This window comes from Porites lutea, chromosome 2 (assembly GCF_958299795.1).
Source record: "Porites lutea chromosome 2, jaPorLute2.1, whole genome shotgun sequence".
Lineage (NCBI taxonomy): Eukaryota > Metazoa > Cnidaria > Anthozoa > Scleractinia > Poritidae > Porites > Porites lutea.
The window spans coordinates 29,053,261-29,067,438 of NC_133202.1; the positions used below are offsets into that span (position 1 = coordinate 29,053,261).

General features: G+C 38.8%; 2 protein-coding genes across 2 annotated transcripts in view; one reads left to right on the forward strand and one right to left on the reverse strand.

Moving 5' to 3' along the window:
- Positions 1 to 8,394, reverse strand: part of LOC140928219 (uncharacterized) — a 102,245-nt gene extending 93,851 nt beyond the window's left edge. Inside the window, exon 1 of the mRNA XM_073377937.1 lies at positions 8,352 to 8,394. The gene's annotated coding sequence lies outside the window, so the exon portion shown is untranslated. The remainder of the gene's footprint in view (positions 1 to 8,351) is intronic.
- A 3,929-nt stretch (positions 8,395 to 12,323) lies between these two features.
- LOC140925999 (melatonin receptor type 1B-A-like) lies at positions 12,324 to 13,400 on the forward strand. The gene has a single exon (XM_073375815.1). It carries the CDS (start codon positions 12,324 to 12,326, stop codon positions 13,398 to 13,400), a length of 1,077 nt encoding a protein of 358 aa, XP_073231916.1.
- The last annotated feature ends 778 nt before the right edge of the window (positions 13,401 to 14,178 follow it).

Here is a 14,178-nt window from a genome sequence, read left to right on the forward strand (position 1 = left end):
TGGATTACTAACCCCATACATGACATTACAAAAGCTGTACCCTGCAAGAGTCTCAATTTACCTACAGCTGCAAGTTATGCAAATTATGCAGGATTAACTCCATTACAACAAAGGGTCTGAATGTCACCCCATTCCCTTAACATGGTTCTTAAGGCCATTACCAAGTCAACTTTTTCCCTCCCTCCTCACCCCTTACTATTATTATTACTATTATTATTGTCCTTATATCTCTACTGAACCCTCTGTTCAGTGTGACGAGTGCTTGGGCTGGAACTGGTTGTGGCGGGTGGGGGTAGTGGCTAGGTTGCGGGTAGGGCAGGCTTTTGGAGTGTTCTTGCTACTTGGGTTAGGGGTCAGCGGCTCCAGCCCCCAGGTTCTTAGGCACCCAACAACCTCCATGTCCGACTCAGGCGTTAATAATACAAGGACAATGGATCTTAACACTAAAAAAGGAATTAATACACGGTATTACAAAAATTTAATGATAATAGTTATTTGTACTTATTAAAAACAATGTCACGTTTTGCAATGTTATATATGTCATATTACGTTTATTGAACGTGACAATGAACAATAGCTAAGTGTCAGCTGACTTAGTCTCTCCTTTGTAATCAACATCACTAATGGACGTAGAATAAAGCCTTTATAATCTTCATACTGGTCTCCTGAGAGATGAGGTAGAGTTCCCCACCCCCACTGAGTCCCCCATGGGTTTCGGGGTGAAGATGTACATGTATGACATTTCAGACTACCCACCAGTCAGCTGTTCAGTATTAAAGAACACCAGAAGGAAAAAAGAAAAAGTCAAAAAGTCAACTAAAAAAATATATAATTAGAAACAATCATTACAAGTAACACAAAAATAATACCATGATTTTAAGTGAGATAGCTCATGGATGCTGAAATATGAACCAAAAAGTCTTATATTTGTTCCTGAAGGAAAAAGAAATAAGTAGAAAGTATTTGAATTTCCAGTAATATAGCAATGAACCTGATTTGTCATTAAAAAAATGAGTTCATTTTTTGGAGTTCATTCAATTAATGAACTCAAAAAGGCCACACAGAATATTACAACTTACTTTGTTATTATTTCATAGTGAATATACAGCTATTTTTTGAGAAAGGTTGTCGGAAAAATGTGCACGCGACAATCCTGAAAGGTAATATGGGATATGATCAATACACTGTTTCTGACGACTGTACCTGTTGAACCTACTTTTCTTGCTTTCCTTTAGCACTCACAAACACATTTCCACCACCTTTCGTACCAATTCTTTCAAATTTCTTAAAAGAACAGTGAACTTAAAACCACCCACAATGCCTTTCGGGATTGTCGTGTACACTTTTGCGACAACCTTTCTCAAAATAGCTGTATACAGTGTATGCTTGATTACAATAATATTATAATCCTCTACTGTTAATCTAAGCACCTGAACTGACCAGCGAAAGAATAGTATGGACTTTATACAAGCTTTAAATAGTAACTACCAACCCATCCCCCTCCCTCCTACACAGAAAGGCTGATCATTTTAAACAATGTAATGGCAGTCAAGGGACGTTGTTTTGCTTGTTATTAGTGTTTTGATAGTAACATCTATAAATTAAAGTCAGTGTCAAAACATTTACAAACAAGGGCTCAACATTTCAATGATATTAATAAAAGAATATGATAATTATTTTCATATTCGTTTAACCTTGGACCACTATTAATCTCTCATTATATACTTGCATGCTGATATGAGTTCGATCCAAATTTGAGGAACTAACAATGTATTAAACAAATGAAAAAAATGATACATCCAATCGGAATAACTGTGAATGATTGTATTTTCATATGTAGGAAAGATTATACATCCAATCAAAAGCCACAGTGGCGCGTGCTTGCAGCCCCCTTTGCTTTGTAAGTTGCTTTGCAGTGAATTCAACCAGGAAATTTGTTGAGTCTGGGATGTAAAGGAGAGTCTTTCTCAAAGAAAATTAACAATTAGTGAGAAACAGTCCAGAAATTGGAATACAATAGCTTTGTATAATTTATTTCATAGTCACTGATGAGAAAAAAATTGTAGAACAACAGGTAGAATGGAAAATTATCAGCTTCTGTTGTGCTTTTCATATATTTTCAGCTATTTTGTCTTGTGTTTTTAGATTGATTGTGGAATGTACTAATTAAATTCAAGAGCAAATGGCTAAAAGAGACACAGTCAGTGGAAAGTCAAGAAAAATTACCAAGGGAACCAACAAACTCCATAGTTCCAAGATAAAAACTGAACGAATGGTCACTGCAATGTTGGGTGAAAATATTTCTACATGTACATGTACAGCCGACTGGCTCTCTATAAGTGTGGTAGCTTCTATTAAAACTTAACCTAGGATTAAACGCAGATCTTTTATTTTGGTATCTGTGACCTGATCCTGCAATAATAAGCCTAAAAGTGCTGCTGATTGGTTGACACACATTTTCAGCCAATCAGACACACTACTAAGATCTGGGTAGTGATGCATCATGACATGTCATCAGTATGGAATTTCTGCACTTGTTTCTCAGACTTCACTTAGTGAGTAAACCACCGGTGGCGCCATGAAATGTTGACTGTTTACTCAGGTTATGTAAAGGGGTGCCGTAAGAGTTTGTCGTGTAAATCGGGCTTTAAATTATCCACCAGGGACCAGTTGTTTGAAGGCCAATCAAAAGCGCTTAACCTGGGTTTCTTTTTCATGTGTTCAACAGCATTTTCTCTGATATTTTTCTGTGCTATTTTGAGAGCTTCCAATCATCAACTTGTAGACATAAAGAATAAAACTGAAATGCTTTTTAAGCTTTCAAATCACACACTAACCCAGGGTTATCTTAACCCAGCTTTGAACAACTTGGCCCATGGCCAGGAATACCTTGGTTTACCCCAAGCCGGAAGCCATGAATGGCTCACTAATTAATCCCAAAATGGTTGTAATTGCAGCAGTTATTGAAGTACCATAATAAAAGTACGAAAATAAAAGGTTTCAGTCCAAGAGTGTTTTGGGCATTCCCTCTTGGCTGCAAGGTGGAATGCTTTAACTGTAGTACATTATCAAATGGCCCAAACGTTCAGCACAAAATTAAGCTTATTTAGCAACCTAGAGCAATCAGGCCATCTGATAGGGTGCAATAAAAAATCAGAAATTGTGCGATATTTTTAGGGTAGATTGTGCGATAAGATAGGACTATTATGCGATTTTTTCAGGGCTAATTTACATTGTTTTACAAGGTTTCAAAGGAAAAAAACCACTTTAATGTTGTTTAACAGGCAATTTGAATGTAAAGGAATGATAAAACATCTATTTTAAAACAAAATAGTTAAATTTGTGCGATTATTTTGACCAGGAAAAGAAAAAGGACGCTTGCTTAATATTACATGATGCTGTTACACCGCTGACCACACTCCTTGTCTCTGAAATCAAAATGGCTGCCCAGAGGTTTAACCCATTCGCCCCTGAACCGCCCGTAACCGCCCGTGCGGATCCAGGTCCTTTCTACCCTTTGTGACGTCATCAGTTTTAACGGTCAAGGACAACTTTCTTCGCTAACTTGTGCAGAGTGAAGAGATCTTTCAAACCATACCAGAATGAGCACAATTCAGTCAAGGACACCAGAGAAAGAAGCAAAAAACCACGTGACAAGGACCTGAAAATCTCCATGAAAATCTTGTTCCATTACCCACCTACCTTTCCTTTCACCTAATCCTAAGATCCTAAAAGCTTTCCTAAAAACTCTTCCCACCAAAATGAAGCCTACTAAATGCCCAGCAAGAAAAAAAAAAAAGAGGCAAGAAAAGCGAAAAAAGAAGGGAAGAGAGAAAGCGAAAAGTAAAAGTCAAGACTGCTGTGTCACTTTTAAACCCAAAAACTATGTCGAAATTTTGCTTTCTGCGCATGACCGAACTTCGCAAGCTGATATTTTGCATCTGGATCAGAAGGCCGCCAAGTGTACGACCTGTAAACCGGTTTGTGGTAAGTTTTAGCTCTTTATAGCACGACAGTGACCAGAAAACCACTCGACTAGCTTCAAAACGCGTTTTTCGGCAAAATCCCCAGGAGCAAATGGGTTAAGCAAAGTACCAAGCTTTTTGAAAAAAATCCACTTTTCAGCATAAAACAACCAAATCTGTCTATTTCATGTAAAATCAGGTGAAAAAGTTGGTAAAAGGCCATTTTTAGGTTTTTTGATTAACCCATTCGCCCCTGAACCGCCAGTAACCGCCCGTGCGGATCCAGGTCCTTTCTACCCTTTGTGACGTCATCAGTTTTAACGGTCAAGGACAACTTTCTTCGCTAACTTGTGCAGAGTGAAGAGATCTTTCAAACCATACCAGAATGAGCACAATTCAGTCAAGGACACCGGAGAAAGAAGCAAAAAACCACGTGACAAGGACCTGAAAATCTCCATGAAAATCTTGTTCCATTACCCACCTACCTTTCCTTTCACCTAATCCTAAGATCCTAAAAGCTTTCCTAAAAACTCTTCCCACCAAAATGAAGCCTACTAAATGCCCAGCAAGAGAAAAAAAAAATGAGGCAAGAAAAGCGAAAAAAGAAGGGAAGAGAGAAAGCGAAAAGTAAAAGTCAAGACTGCTGTGTCACTTTTAAACCCAAAAACTATGTCGAAATTTTGCTTTCTCCGCATGCCCGAACTTCGCAAGCTGATATTTTGCATCTGGATCAGAAGGCCGCCAAGTGTACGACCTGTAAACCGGTTTGTGGTAAGTTTTAGCTCTTTATAGCACGACAGTGACCAGAAAACCACTCGACTAGCTTCAAAACGCGTTTTTCGGCAAAATCCCCAGGAGCGAATGGGTTAAGATGTCTTGCAAGGCTTTCTTTTGTGGTAAATCACCTTAAATAGCATTAAGATTGGGAAAATGTTTAATTAAAGTTAGAATTCATTGTTTCATTTACTTGAATTTAGCACTTTTTTACGAATTATGCGATTTTCCTCAAATTGTGCGATCGGATGCGATTTGAGGTCAATAATTGTGCGAAATCGCACCATTGCGTAATATCAGATGGCCTGTACATTTTAAGGTTGATAATATTATCTGAAACCAGCCACAAAATGTAAACAAACCAATGCATTCAGGATGCTCTCAAATTTCATTTTGTGAAAGTTAAAAATTTGTTTTAAATCAGTGTGTTGCAACATTGAAGGCCCAAAAGTAATAACAGTGATTGAAGATTTTCCATTTTAAGGTGTTCAAAACAGAGAATACTCACATGCTAATATGGATTAACTTTAGAGAGTTTTTAAATGGACTGAGCTATTGTTAGCACTGTGAAGTTCTATTCTTCTTCGAAGAATAGCCAAATGTTGTGGGTGTCTGAGCAGAAACAATAACCAGGAAAGGGATATCTTGATTGACAATCTTTCTATGTCCTTTTTTCACTCGTTTGCATTTTCACAATCAAGTACATTTTTCAATGGGCACGTTTCTGTAATGGTAAGCAACGGTTTCTAACAGAAACTGCACTGTATAAAACACCATTCATGTTATCTGCAAGAACAAAGCAAAATGGAGGAAAAGCGGCAGCATGGCCCAGCTGAGATGAGGATGGTAGCAGAGCCAAACCAGAAAAGAAAAAAGAATGTTCCAAATGCACAATTATGCAATATTTTTCAGGGCAATAGATAATTTTGCCATTTTTCCAATTTTTCATTGAATGGTAGCAATATTAAACTTGATTGTACTGCGTAATTATCTCATTAAAACGCATGGGACTCTGTAAGTGTTTCTTTCTTTAGCAAAACCTTTAGTTTTAGAATAAGTCATATAATTTTTTGTTTAGCCCATTTCAAGCTTTAAGGCCAGAAAAAATTCCTTTTTGTCTAGGACGTACAAAATACAACAGCCACTGACCTATCAATACATGAACAATGAACCAAGCAAGGTGTAAAACTAATTTTTTACTTTGAGTCATTATAAATTCACTAGTAATTAAACAAAGCAAAGCAAAGTTACCAAAGATAAAACTTAGAATCATACCTTGTTTATTCTAATATTTTGAAATCACTATTAATCTATAACATCATTAGTTATGTAATGTTGTTGCATTATTGTTTTAGTGATTTTAGATCTTTAGAATTTGCTTTTTTGTGTCTCAAAATGCTGGAAAATACATCTTTGAGAGTGAAGAACAATACCCTAAAGTCACTTTGTTTTAAATCATTAATCAACAAAAAAGTGGACCTCTGGAGCCTATAGGGGGGTGCAAACACTCCAATTGCCCCTCCCTTCCCTATGGGCCTGTAGTTGAAGTACAAAACAAATTAATTTCACCAAGCAAATCAAATCAATCTTGCAGGCAATACCCTGTTTATATAATAACTGGCACACACTTGCACAATATTATACATGTATACCCCACTTAACATAAACTCAGGGCAAATTACACACCCTGTTTAGGACAGAGAGGTCAAAAACCCTACCCTCTCCAGTGGCACAACCCTGTTTAGGCCATATAAGGGAGTACATCCCCCCCTCTGGGAAGTACCCTTAAATGGGCAAGCAACTAAAAACTCATTAATTAATCCTATAGAGACAGTGGCAGATCCAGTAGAGGGGCCGAGCCCCCCCTTATTTTTAGACCAAATTGAGAGACCGCCCTCCCCCCCCCTCTATCTCAGGGTCTGGATGACCGGGCCCAGCAAGATCCTTCAGGGTACTGGCAAGTCACAGGAAGCGACCTAGGCCAGATTATTTCTTTTTAGTTTGGGGTTTTTCCCCTCATGATTCTTTTTTGTTTGGGTCTAGCTTTTTCTTAATGTTTTAGAAGTGTCTGTTTGGGGAAATGGGATTTCGGATAGATTTTTCTAGTCGGAGTTCGTCACTTTTTGCCGAGCAGAGCTAGAGGTCAGTTTTTTCTTTTCTTATCGAAAAAACTTGAGGATGGGAGGTTAAATTGCGTAATTTTCAACTCGTACCCTTGACAATTAGCGGTGAATCGAAATCGCGAAAATATTGTTCTCATCGAACGACGACTCAACTTATTATACCTTGGAATCATGGATAATTGGAACTTTTTTAACTTTGAGACCTTGTTCTTATCCAAATCATACTACGAAAATAACTACATGGCGATGGATCAAAATAAGGTCAACTCCATTCTTGCGACCACTGACAACTATAAATTATTCAGTCATGACATTAAACCAACCCATACAGGTTACCTACTCATCGATACTCATAACATGACACATCTTTCCGATTTCCCTAATTTTTCGAAAATCAGACGGAACTCCATCATGCTTGCATAGACCAATGCATCCCATGGGAACGACTTTAGGCGTCTTGTTTTATTATAGTGCGCATTTAGCTGGCATTTTTAAGCAAAAGTTTGCTTCACTCAATACTAGAGAGCTTAAGTAGCAGACGTTCTAGAGGTCATGAACGCCGACCGGAAGTCACTCGCGCTAATGTGCATCGGGCCAGAACGCCACTTTTGAAGTTCAAGATAGAACGCGAGATTCTAGTATTCGAAAGTTCGCGTTTGGGTAAGAATTATTCCTAAATTGTTGGCCTACAACCAAGGAAAAACCCTTCTGCTATTTTTCGGTGTTTTCAGAGACGTAAAAATCAGGTTAACAGTTTCTAACTCAATTTTTGGACTCGACAGGTTGACCCGGCTAGCTCCGGCTGGCTGCAGAACTCGAATAAGGTGGTAAGATTTACGGGATTTACGTAAGATTTACTCAGTTTTAGTCTATGCGCATTATCGTCAAGTGAACTCACATCTTATTTAAGCGAGCTTTATCTTCTTGTAACTTCAAGGGCCGATAATTTCGACTGTATAATACTATTTGATAGTTTGTTTACAATGAAAAATATTAAATTAAAATGCTATGACTGCGTGTTTTTGTGCATTGGGGACTATCCTCCTACTAAATAATCTTGCCGAGTTTACACACATTTTTCTCAGTAGTTCATTTCAAGATCAACGTTGAAAGAACTACTATTAAATTCTGTTAAATTTAGCGTGAGCTACTGACATGGCGTGCATCACTTCGTCTGACAGTGTGCAAAGAAAGTACTGTCCGATAGCCCGGGGCTAGTGGATTTTGCTATCGGGCTAGTGAATTCTGTTTTTAACTTGCCCAACGGGCAACTGATGTTTTATGAGGAACTTGAATAACAGAAGAACAAAAATTTTTTGGGGCTAGTTGAAATGACGTCTGGGCTAGTAAATGCTAGCTTGAGCTTGCCCGAATGGCAAGCTGTAAAAACAATTTTCTTTGCACCCTGGTCTGAGCATGATTTTGTGCTATTAGCCCAGATTGTAAATTTACCTTACACAGCTAAGCTACCAAAAAAGAAAATTCTTACCTTACGATTTAGAATTAATCTTCACTAACATGGAATAAAACCACGAACGAAGAATGTGATAAAGTTCTTGCATTCCGCGGTATCAAAAATACTTTCGATTTCAGACGGAAGCAGTAGCAAAGGAGCCTAAATGTTTTGTGGGACACCACCTGCCCATGAGACCCCGCGCGCCTCAACCTAACCCCCAATCTTCTCTCACCAATTCTCTCACCCTAAAAAACACATAAATAACGACGGTGGGTGATCGTGCCATACATGCCAAAGGGGCAGCAGTGGTTAATTCTCTGCTGCTGCCCCATATAATCTGGAGAGGCAGAACTCATTTCTTGCAATTATCGTGATACTTCCATCTAGGCTGAAATCATTTTTCTCTTTTTCCCGCGGGGAGGGAAGGCGGTCCTCCCCATTACTTTTCAAGAAAAATAATGAAACAGAATTGTTTGATCGCAGGATTCTGCCCTTCTAAGTTAGTTCTTTAGTGTACAGTCACGTGCTGAGGGGAAATAAGGGGTGAGCCTTCGAGGAGGGGTATTTTTAATGCTGAAGTAAGCACTCTTTCCATTCCCACTGCCTTAAGCACAGGGTGCCCACAGAAGCTGCTATGAGCCTGTAAATATTGTAAGTCTTGAAATCAGTAAGTTACAATAACAGGAGCGCATCATCACGGAGCCTCCATTTCTCTTGACTTTGCCTAGGCCTGTCCAAACGGGCGAATGAATTAATTGCAGAATTTGTTGCCTAAGAGGAACTGCAATGCGGTTTGGTTGCAACAAGAAAAACGCCTGCGTGAACAGCCTGGCTCTGGTTGTTCAAAAGCTGTATAACCTAATAGATAAAGATAACGCAATTGTTGAGTTCCTAATACTTTTCCGATGTATCCCCTGGATAGTTATTTATTCGGTGGATAGCGCTATCCAACGTTGAAACAACCGGGGCTTGCATGATCTCGGGTTATTTTCACACGAAATTTCAGTAAGGTCTAAACTTCAGAAAACTTGGTGTCTTGGAAAACACACGAAAATCGCCCGTTATAAACCGAAGGCCATTAACACACACGAATCATTCAATAAGCTTCAAGAATTTCACAAAGTCCAAGTGTCACGTTGATGTCTCACAAAGAAAATATAGGATAGAGCATCACAGGTAGCCCAAGCTCGAAATATGACCATCGGCGAGCATCGGCAATGTTACGTAACATTCAAAATATAAGGCAGTTTGTATGGGAAAAAAACCTATCGTTTCTGTAACCTACGAAAATGAAACGATTTCAATAAAAAACAGCTTACCTTACTTAAAATGTGTGTTACGTCTTTCCTGTGTGGTCCACGGGCTGATTTATGGCTGTTTTATGGGTTTTTAGGTAAACGGTTTTCTCTCTATATAAAGGTTTACCAAGGTTGGGCACTCCAGCAAAGTGGCCCGACAGATCCACCAAAGAAAAGGAGTTCAGGCCGAGCCTCAGTCGATGGCTTCAGACGGGAAAGGTTGCAGAGATTTGCGACCTTTGATTCGCTCTGATCGGTGCAAAGGAGTCTGGAAGCAAGATAACGAGTGGAAAGAAGAACTATCGTGTGTTACCTAGGCGGAATTTGGAGGTGATTGGAGCAGTTGGAGCAAATTTTCGGCCGTTTTCCTTCGGTGGATCAGTCGAGCCGCTTCGCTGGAGTGCCCAACCTTGTAAACCCACAGGGGGCCCACACAATCTGTTTGTGTAGCCGATTGTTATTTTATAGTAAATGTATTGGATTTACCGTTTGCTTCACCTATAGCGATATATCGCTAACTATGTATATAAATCAACGATAAATAAACGTTGAATTACCTTGACTGTTCCATATATATGGAACAGTCAACGGCGATCTCAAATTCATTCAAAATCGCCCAAAAAACCGCTTTTGAGGCAAAAGGACGACTATACACCACAGGGAAGGTGATTCAACGTTTATTTATCATTGATTTATATACATAGTTAGCGATATATCGCTATAGGTGAAGCAAACGGTAAATCCAGTACATTTACTATAAAATAACAATCGGCTACACAAACAGATTGTGTGGGCGCCCTGTGGTAAACCTTTATATAGAGAGAAAACCGTTTACATAAAAACCCATGAAACAGACATAAATCGGCCCGTGGACCACACAGGAGAGACGTAACACACATTTTAAGTAAGGTAAGCTGTTTTTTATTGAAATCCTTTCATTTTCGTAGGTCAGACAGAAACGATAGGTTTTTTCCCCATACAAATCCTTATATTTTGAATGTTACGCAACAATGCCGATGCTCGCCGATGCTCATATTTCGAGCTTGGGCTACCTGGGGGAGCATGAAGTATAAAGTTTAGATGTGTACTCCACCCAGCCAATGAAATTTTAGAATTCTCTATAGCTTGCAACGTATCAATATCAATGATGAATAAAACCAAAAGAATAAAGAGAGGAAGGTTTTCTTTCCGTGATGTGAAGCATGATTGAATTTTTTACTTTTTTGTGATTCGCACATTTTCAGTTACAAGAATTCACGTGAATATGGATGAAAACATGATCCCTGAATCGTGTGCTGAATTTAGCGCGATTTGTGGATTCACTTTTGACTTCTTACGGCCTTTATTCTATTCTCTCGCAGACCCGCCATGTTTTCCAGTGTTTCTATTAACCTAGATATCGACGCAATTTTTGTTTCGTGAATCACGTGCTGATTCAGTCAATTATAAGCATAATTCGTAATTTTTTTTTTATTTTTCATTATTTAATTATATTTTCAGTCTTTGCTCGCGCCGACCATGTTTCCTTACACTCCTCAAATTAGCGAAAACGAATTAAGAGCGTCCCCAGTAAGTTCTTCAATCCCGTCAGAATCCCGCCCCAGAAATAGTGCAATATCGTAATCCCGCGGGTTATCTTTGGCATTCCACCTCCAGCGCATACTTTCAATCTCGAATCTCTTGCTTTGAAATCCCCAATCGCGAGCTCCAGATAAGGGAAATCCCGGATCCCCAAAAACCTGTTGGGAACTCCCAATTATAAAGATTGAAATCAAATGTCCTTAATTGTCGCGGGAAAGTGATAGGACCTATGGATGTAATTATTCCAACTGCGGACACGATAATAATCATCAGGCGCCTGTTCAGCTGAAATTGGTACCATCGAAAAATAATTTATTAATGACAAAGAACAAAAAAATCAGTAATTTGTATGAGTTCCCACCGTTTGCTACCGGAGAAAACAGAACTACGTCGGTGTTGTTGATCGCGTTATCGATATTAAATAAAATGACATCTAGTTCCTCTGATTATTTGTTTTCAAAGGCAAACCAAAAAGTATGTCTTGTTATAAATTCTTCTTTATTGGACTGATTTGGCAGCAACTTGTTTTGTAAAAAGAAACTTAAATAAAATGTTTCAGTCACTGATATAAGACAGCATTTGGACCAGATAACTTTCCGAGTTTTGCGCAGGCTCTCTTCTACTCTCGAGAAATAATAATCTATGACTGCAATTATGTAGGTTGAATTATACCCGTCTGATATATGGATAAGACATCTGACGTGTGTTCTTAAGAGTCTATATTTAAACGACACAATCTCAAACAGGGATTGGTTTTTCTTAAAAGAAATTAAAAGCACCCGCCTCAACTTCCCTAGAAATAGCAAATGAGGATGATAATCATCTTACTGGGAGTTCTTTAATCATATCGCGTAAGGCGATTAGTAACCATGTCATAAACAATCATAAAACACAAAGGATAATTGAAACTATACTTCATGCGTGTCAGAGCAGATGTTACTCAGGATATAATGCAAAATTGTCAGGTCAATAAAAATTGAGCAAGCTGCTAGTGTACTAAAGGATCTCCTCTCGTGTTACACTCAAGTGTTAAAGTGGTCAATAAAAACTCCTGCGCCGGGGCCATGGAAGTTGAAGAAGCATCGTCTATAACCAAACTGCGTACAATGAAGAGATAGTTCAAGCCATGGAAAACTCAACATTCATGAATCCAAGGACCAATTTGTATAAGACATATTGGTGGCTGGCGCCGAAATATTTCAAACAACTTGCGTCGAGACCCACGTATCTCATCGCTATTGAATCTGGAATAATGCTTCTTATAACCGTCACAGCATTTGTTGGAAACTTTCTAATCTGTTTTACTCTGCTGCGAAATCCAAGACTCCGTACTGCTACAAACTTATTGATTCTTGTATTAGCAATCACCGATTTGCTATCGGCTTGCCTTACGCAGACTGCAGCGACAATAGTTCTGATGAAAGGAAAATGGATCGTTGATGTCAATCCTCTTGATGTTCGAAGCTTTCCTTGTCTGTTGCAAGGTGTAATGTCTCCTGCTCTAATCGGCTGGTCGATGCACATCATGGCTTTAACGGCCTTAAATCGCTACATCTGCGTAGTGCATCAAAGACTGTACAACAAGATCTTCAGCAAGAAATCAACTCTTGTCATGGTGGCAGCCGAAGGGATGATCATACTTAGCCTCGTGGCTATCTCTTGTCCCGCGGGATTCGCGAGGATCACGTTAGACCCGAGACGCGCAATGTGCTTTACGACCTTCAAGCAACTAAAAACATCCCAGATGGTCTCGCACGTATTTTTGGTTTTTACGGTTGCAATTCCATTGATTATAATATGCCTGTCATATTTTCGAGTTTTCAAAGCAATAAGAAGTAGTTATTTCCAAGGGCAAACTGACAACACTTCCTCCAAAACATCCGCAACAAATGCCCCACAGCCTATTTCTGGAGCAACGAGGATAAAAGAAGTGAAAATAACTAAGACAGTTTTTGCTGTCCTGCTTGGATTCTTAACCTGCTGGATTCCAGCCATGATGTGTAACTACCTGAGTTATAACATGGTAGATCCTCGTTTTCCTCGCCAAGGAGAATTGGTTTTCACTTATTTTCTGTGTCTGAGTTCTTCCATTAATCCATTTATATACGGAGCCACAAACCGCGCTCTCAGGAAAGAATTTCTGAGTTCTCTGTCTTGTCGAAAAATTCGCAAGCGAACTGTTGTGGTACCAGAAGCTACATAACTAATAATACCGAGATTATCAATTGCTGCGTTGGGGGATGATGACCCAATAGACCGGTCGGTGACGATTCGTGCTTATACTTTATAAACAGTCTTTATTATAGTAACACTTTGAACAACATCAATCTTTATTGAAATATTCTTAGATTTCTAGATATTTTAATGCAGTGACTACCCAAACATTAATAATAACAAAGATATAGACTGTGATTTCTAGAGTTCCATTTACTCCGACTATTCCAGAATACGGTCTGAAACGAAATCGCCTTTAAGACTGGTTCCATAAAACCTGCATGCATTAAATCACGGCAGAGGGCATGGTTTGAAAACATCTGTTAATGATAAAACCTTTACGGTTAATTTATAAGGTGTTTACAGTGGAAACCTGTCAATTTGACCACCGTCCTGGTCGTAATCACAAGGTTGTTGCATTAATGAGGTCTTTGAAATAATAGAATAACTCTCAGTGAGACAATATGGTTGAAATAACGAGGTGGTCGTAAGACAGGATTACACTGTACTAACGAACTATTTAATGGATAGCTTCCAGTATTTTTGAGCCTTTTAAAGAAATTCATGTCAGGTCCAGGTCTTTCGTTTCACTAAAGGTATCATTGCATGAACAAATTCAGCAAAGATAGTGTATCGGCCTCTTCCGGAAATTTTTTTGGTGCTGACAGGCTATGATCATAGAGTCTAGAACATTAATGACTATAAGCCCATGTTAACTTTGGTGGTGTTATCTACGTTTCTTCAATTTTTTTCGCCAGATTCTCCAG

What these genes read in the sequence shown, in the direction of transcription:
- LOC140925999 (XM_073375815.1), top strand. Translation starts at nt 12,324, where the DNA reads ATGGAAAACTCAACATTCATGAATCCAAGGACCAATTTGTATAAGACA.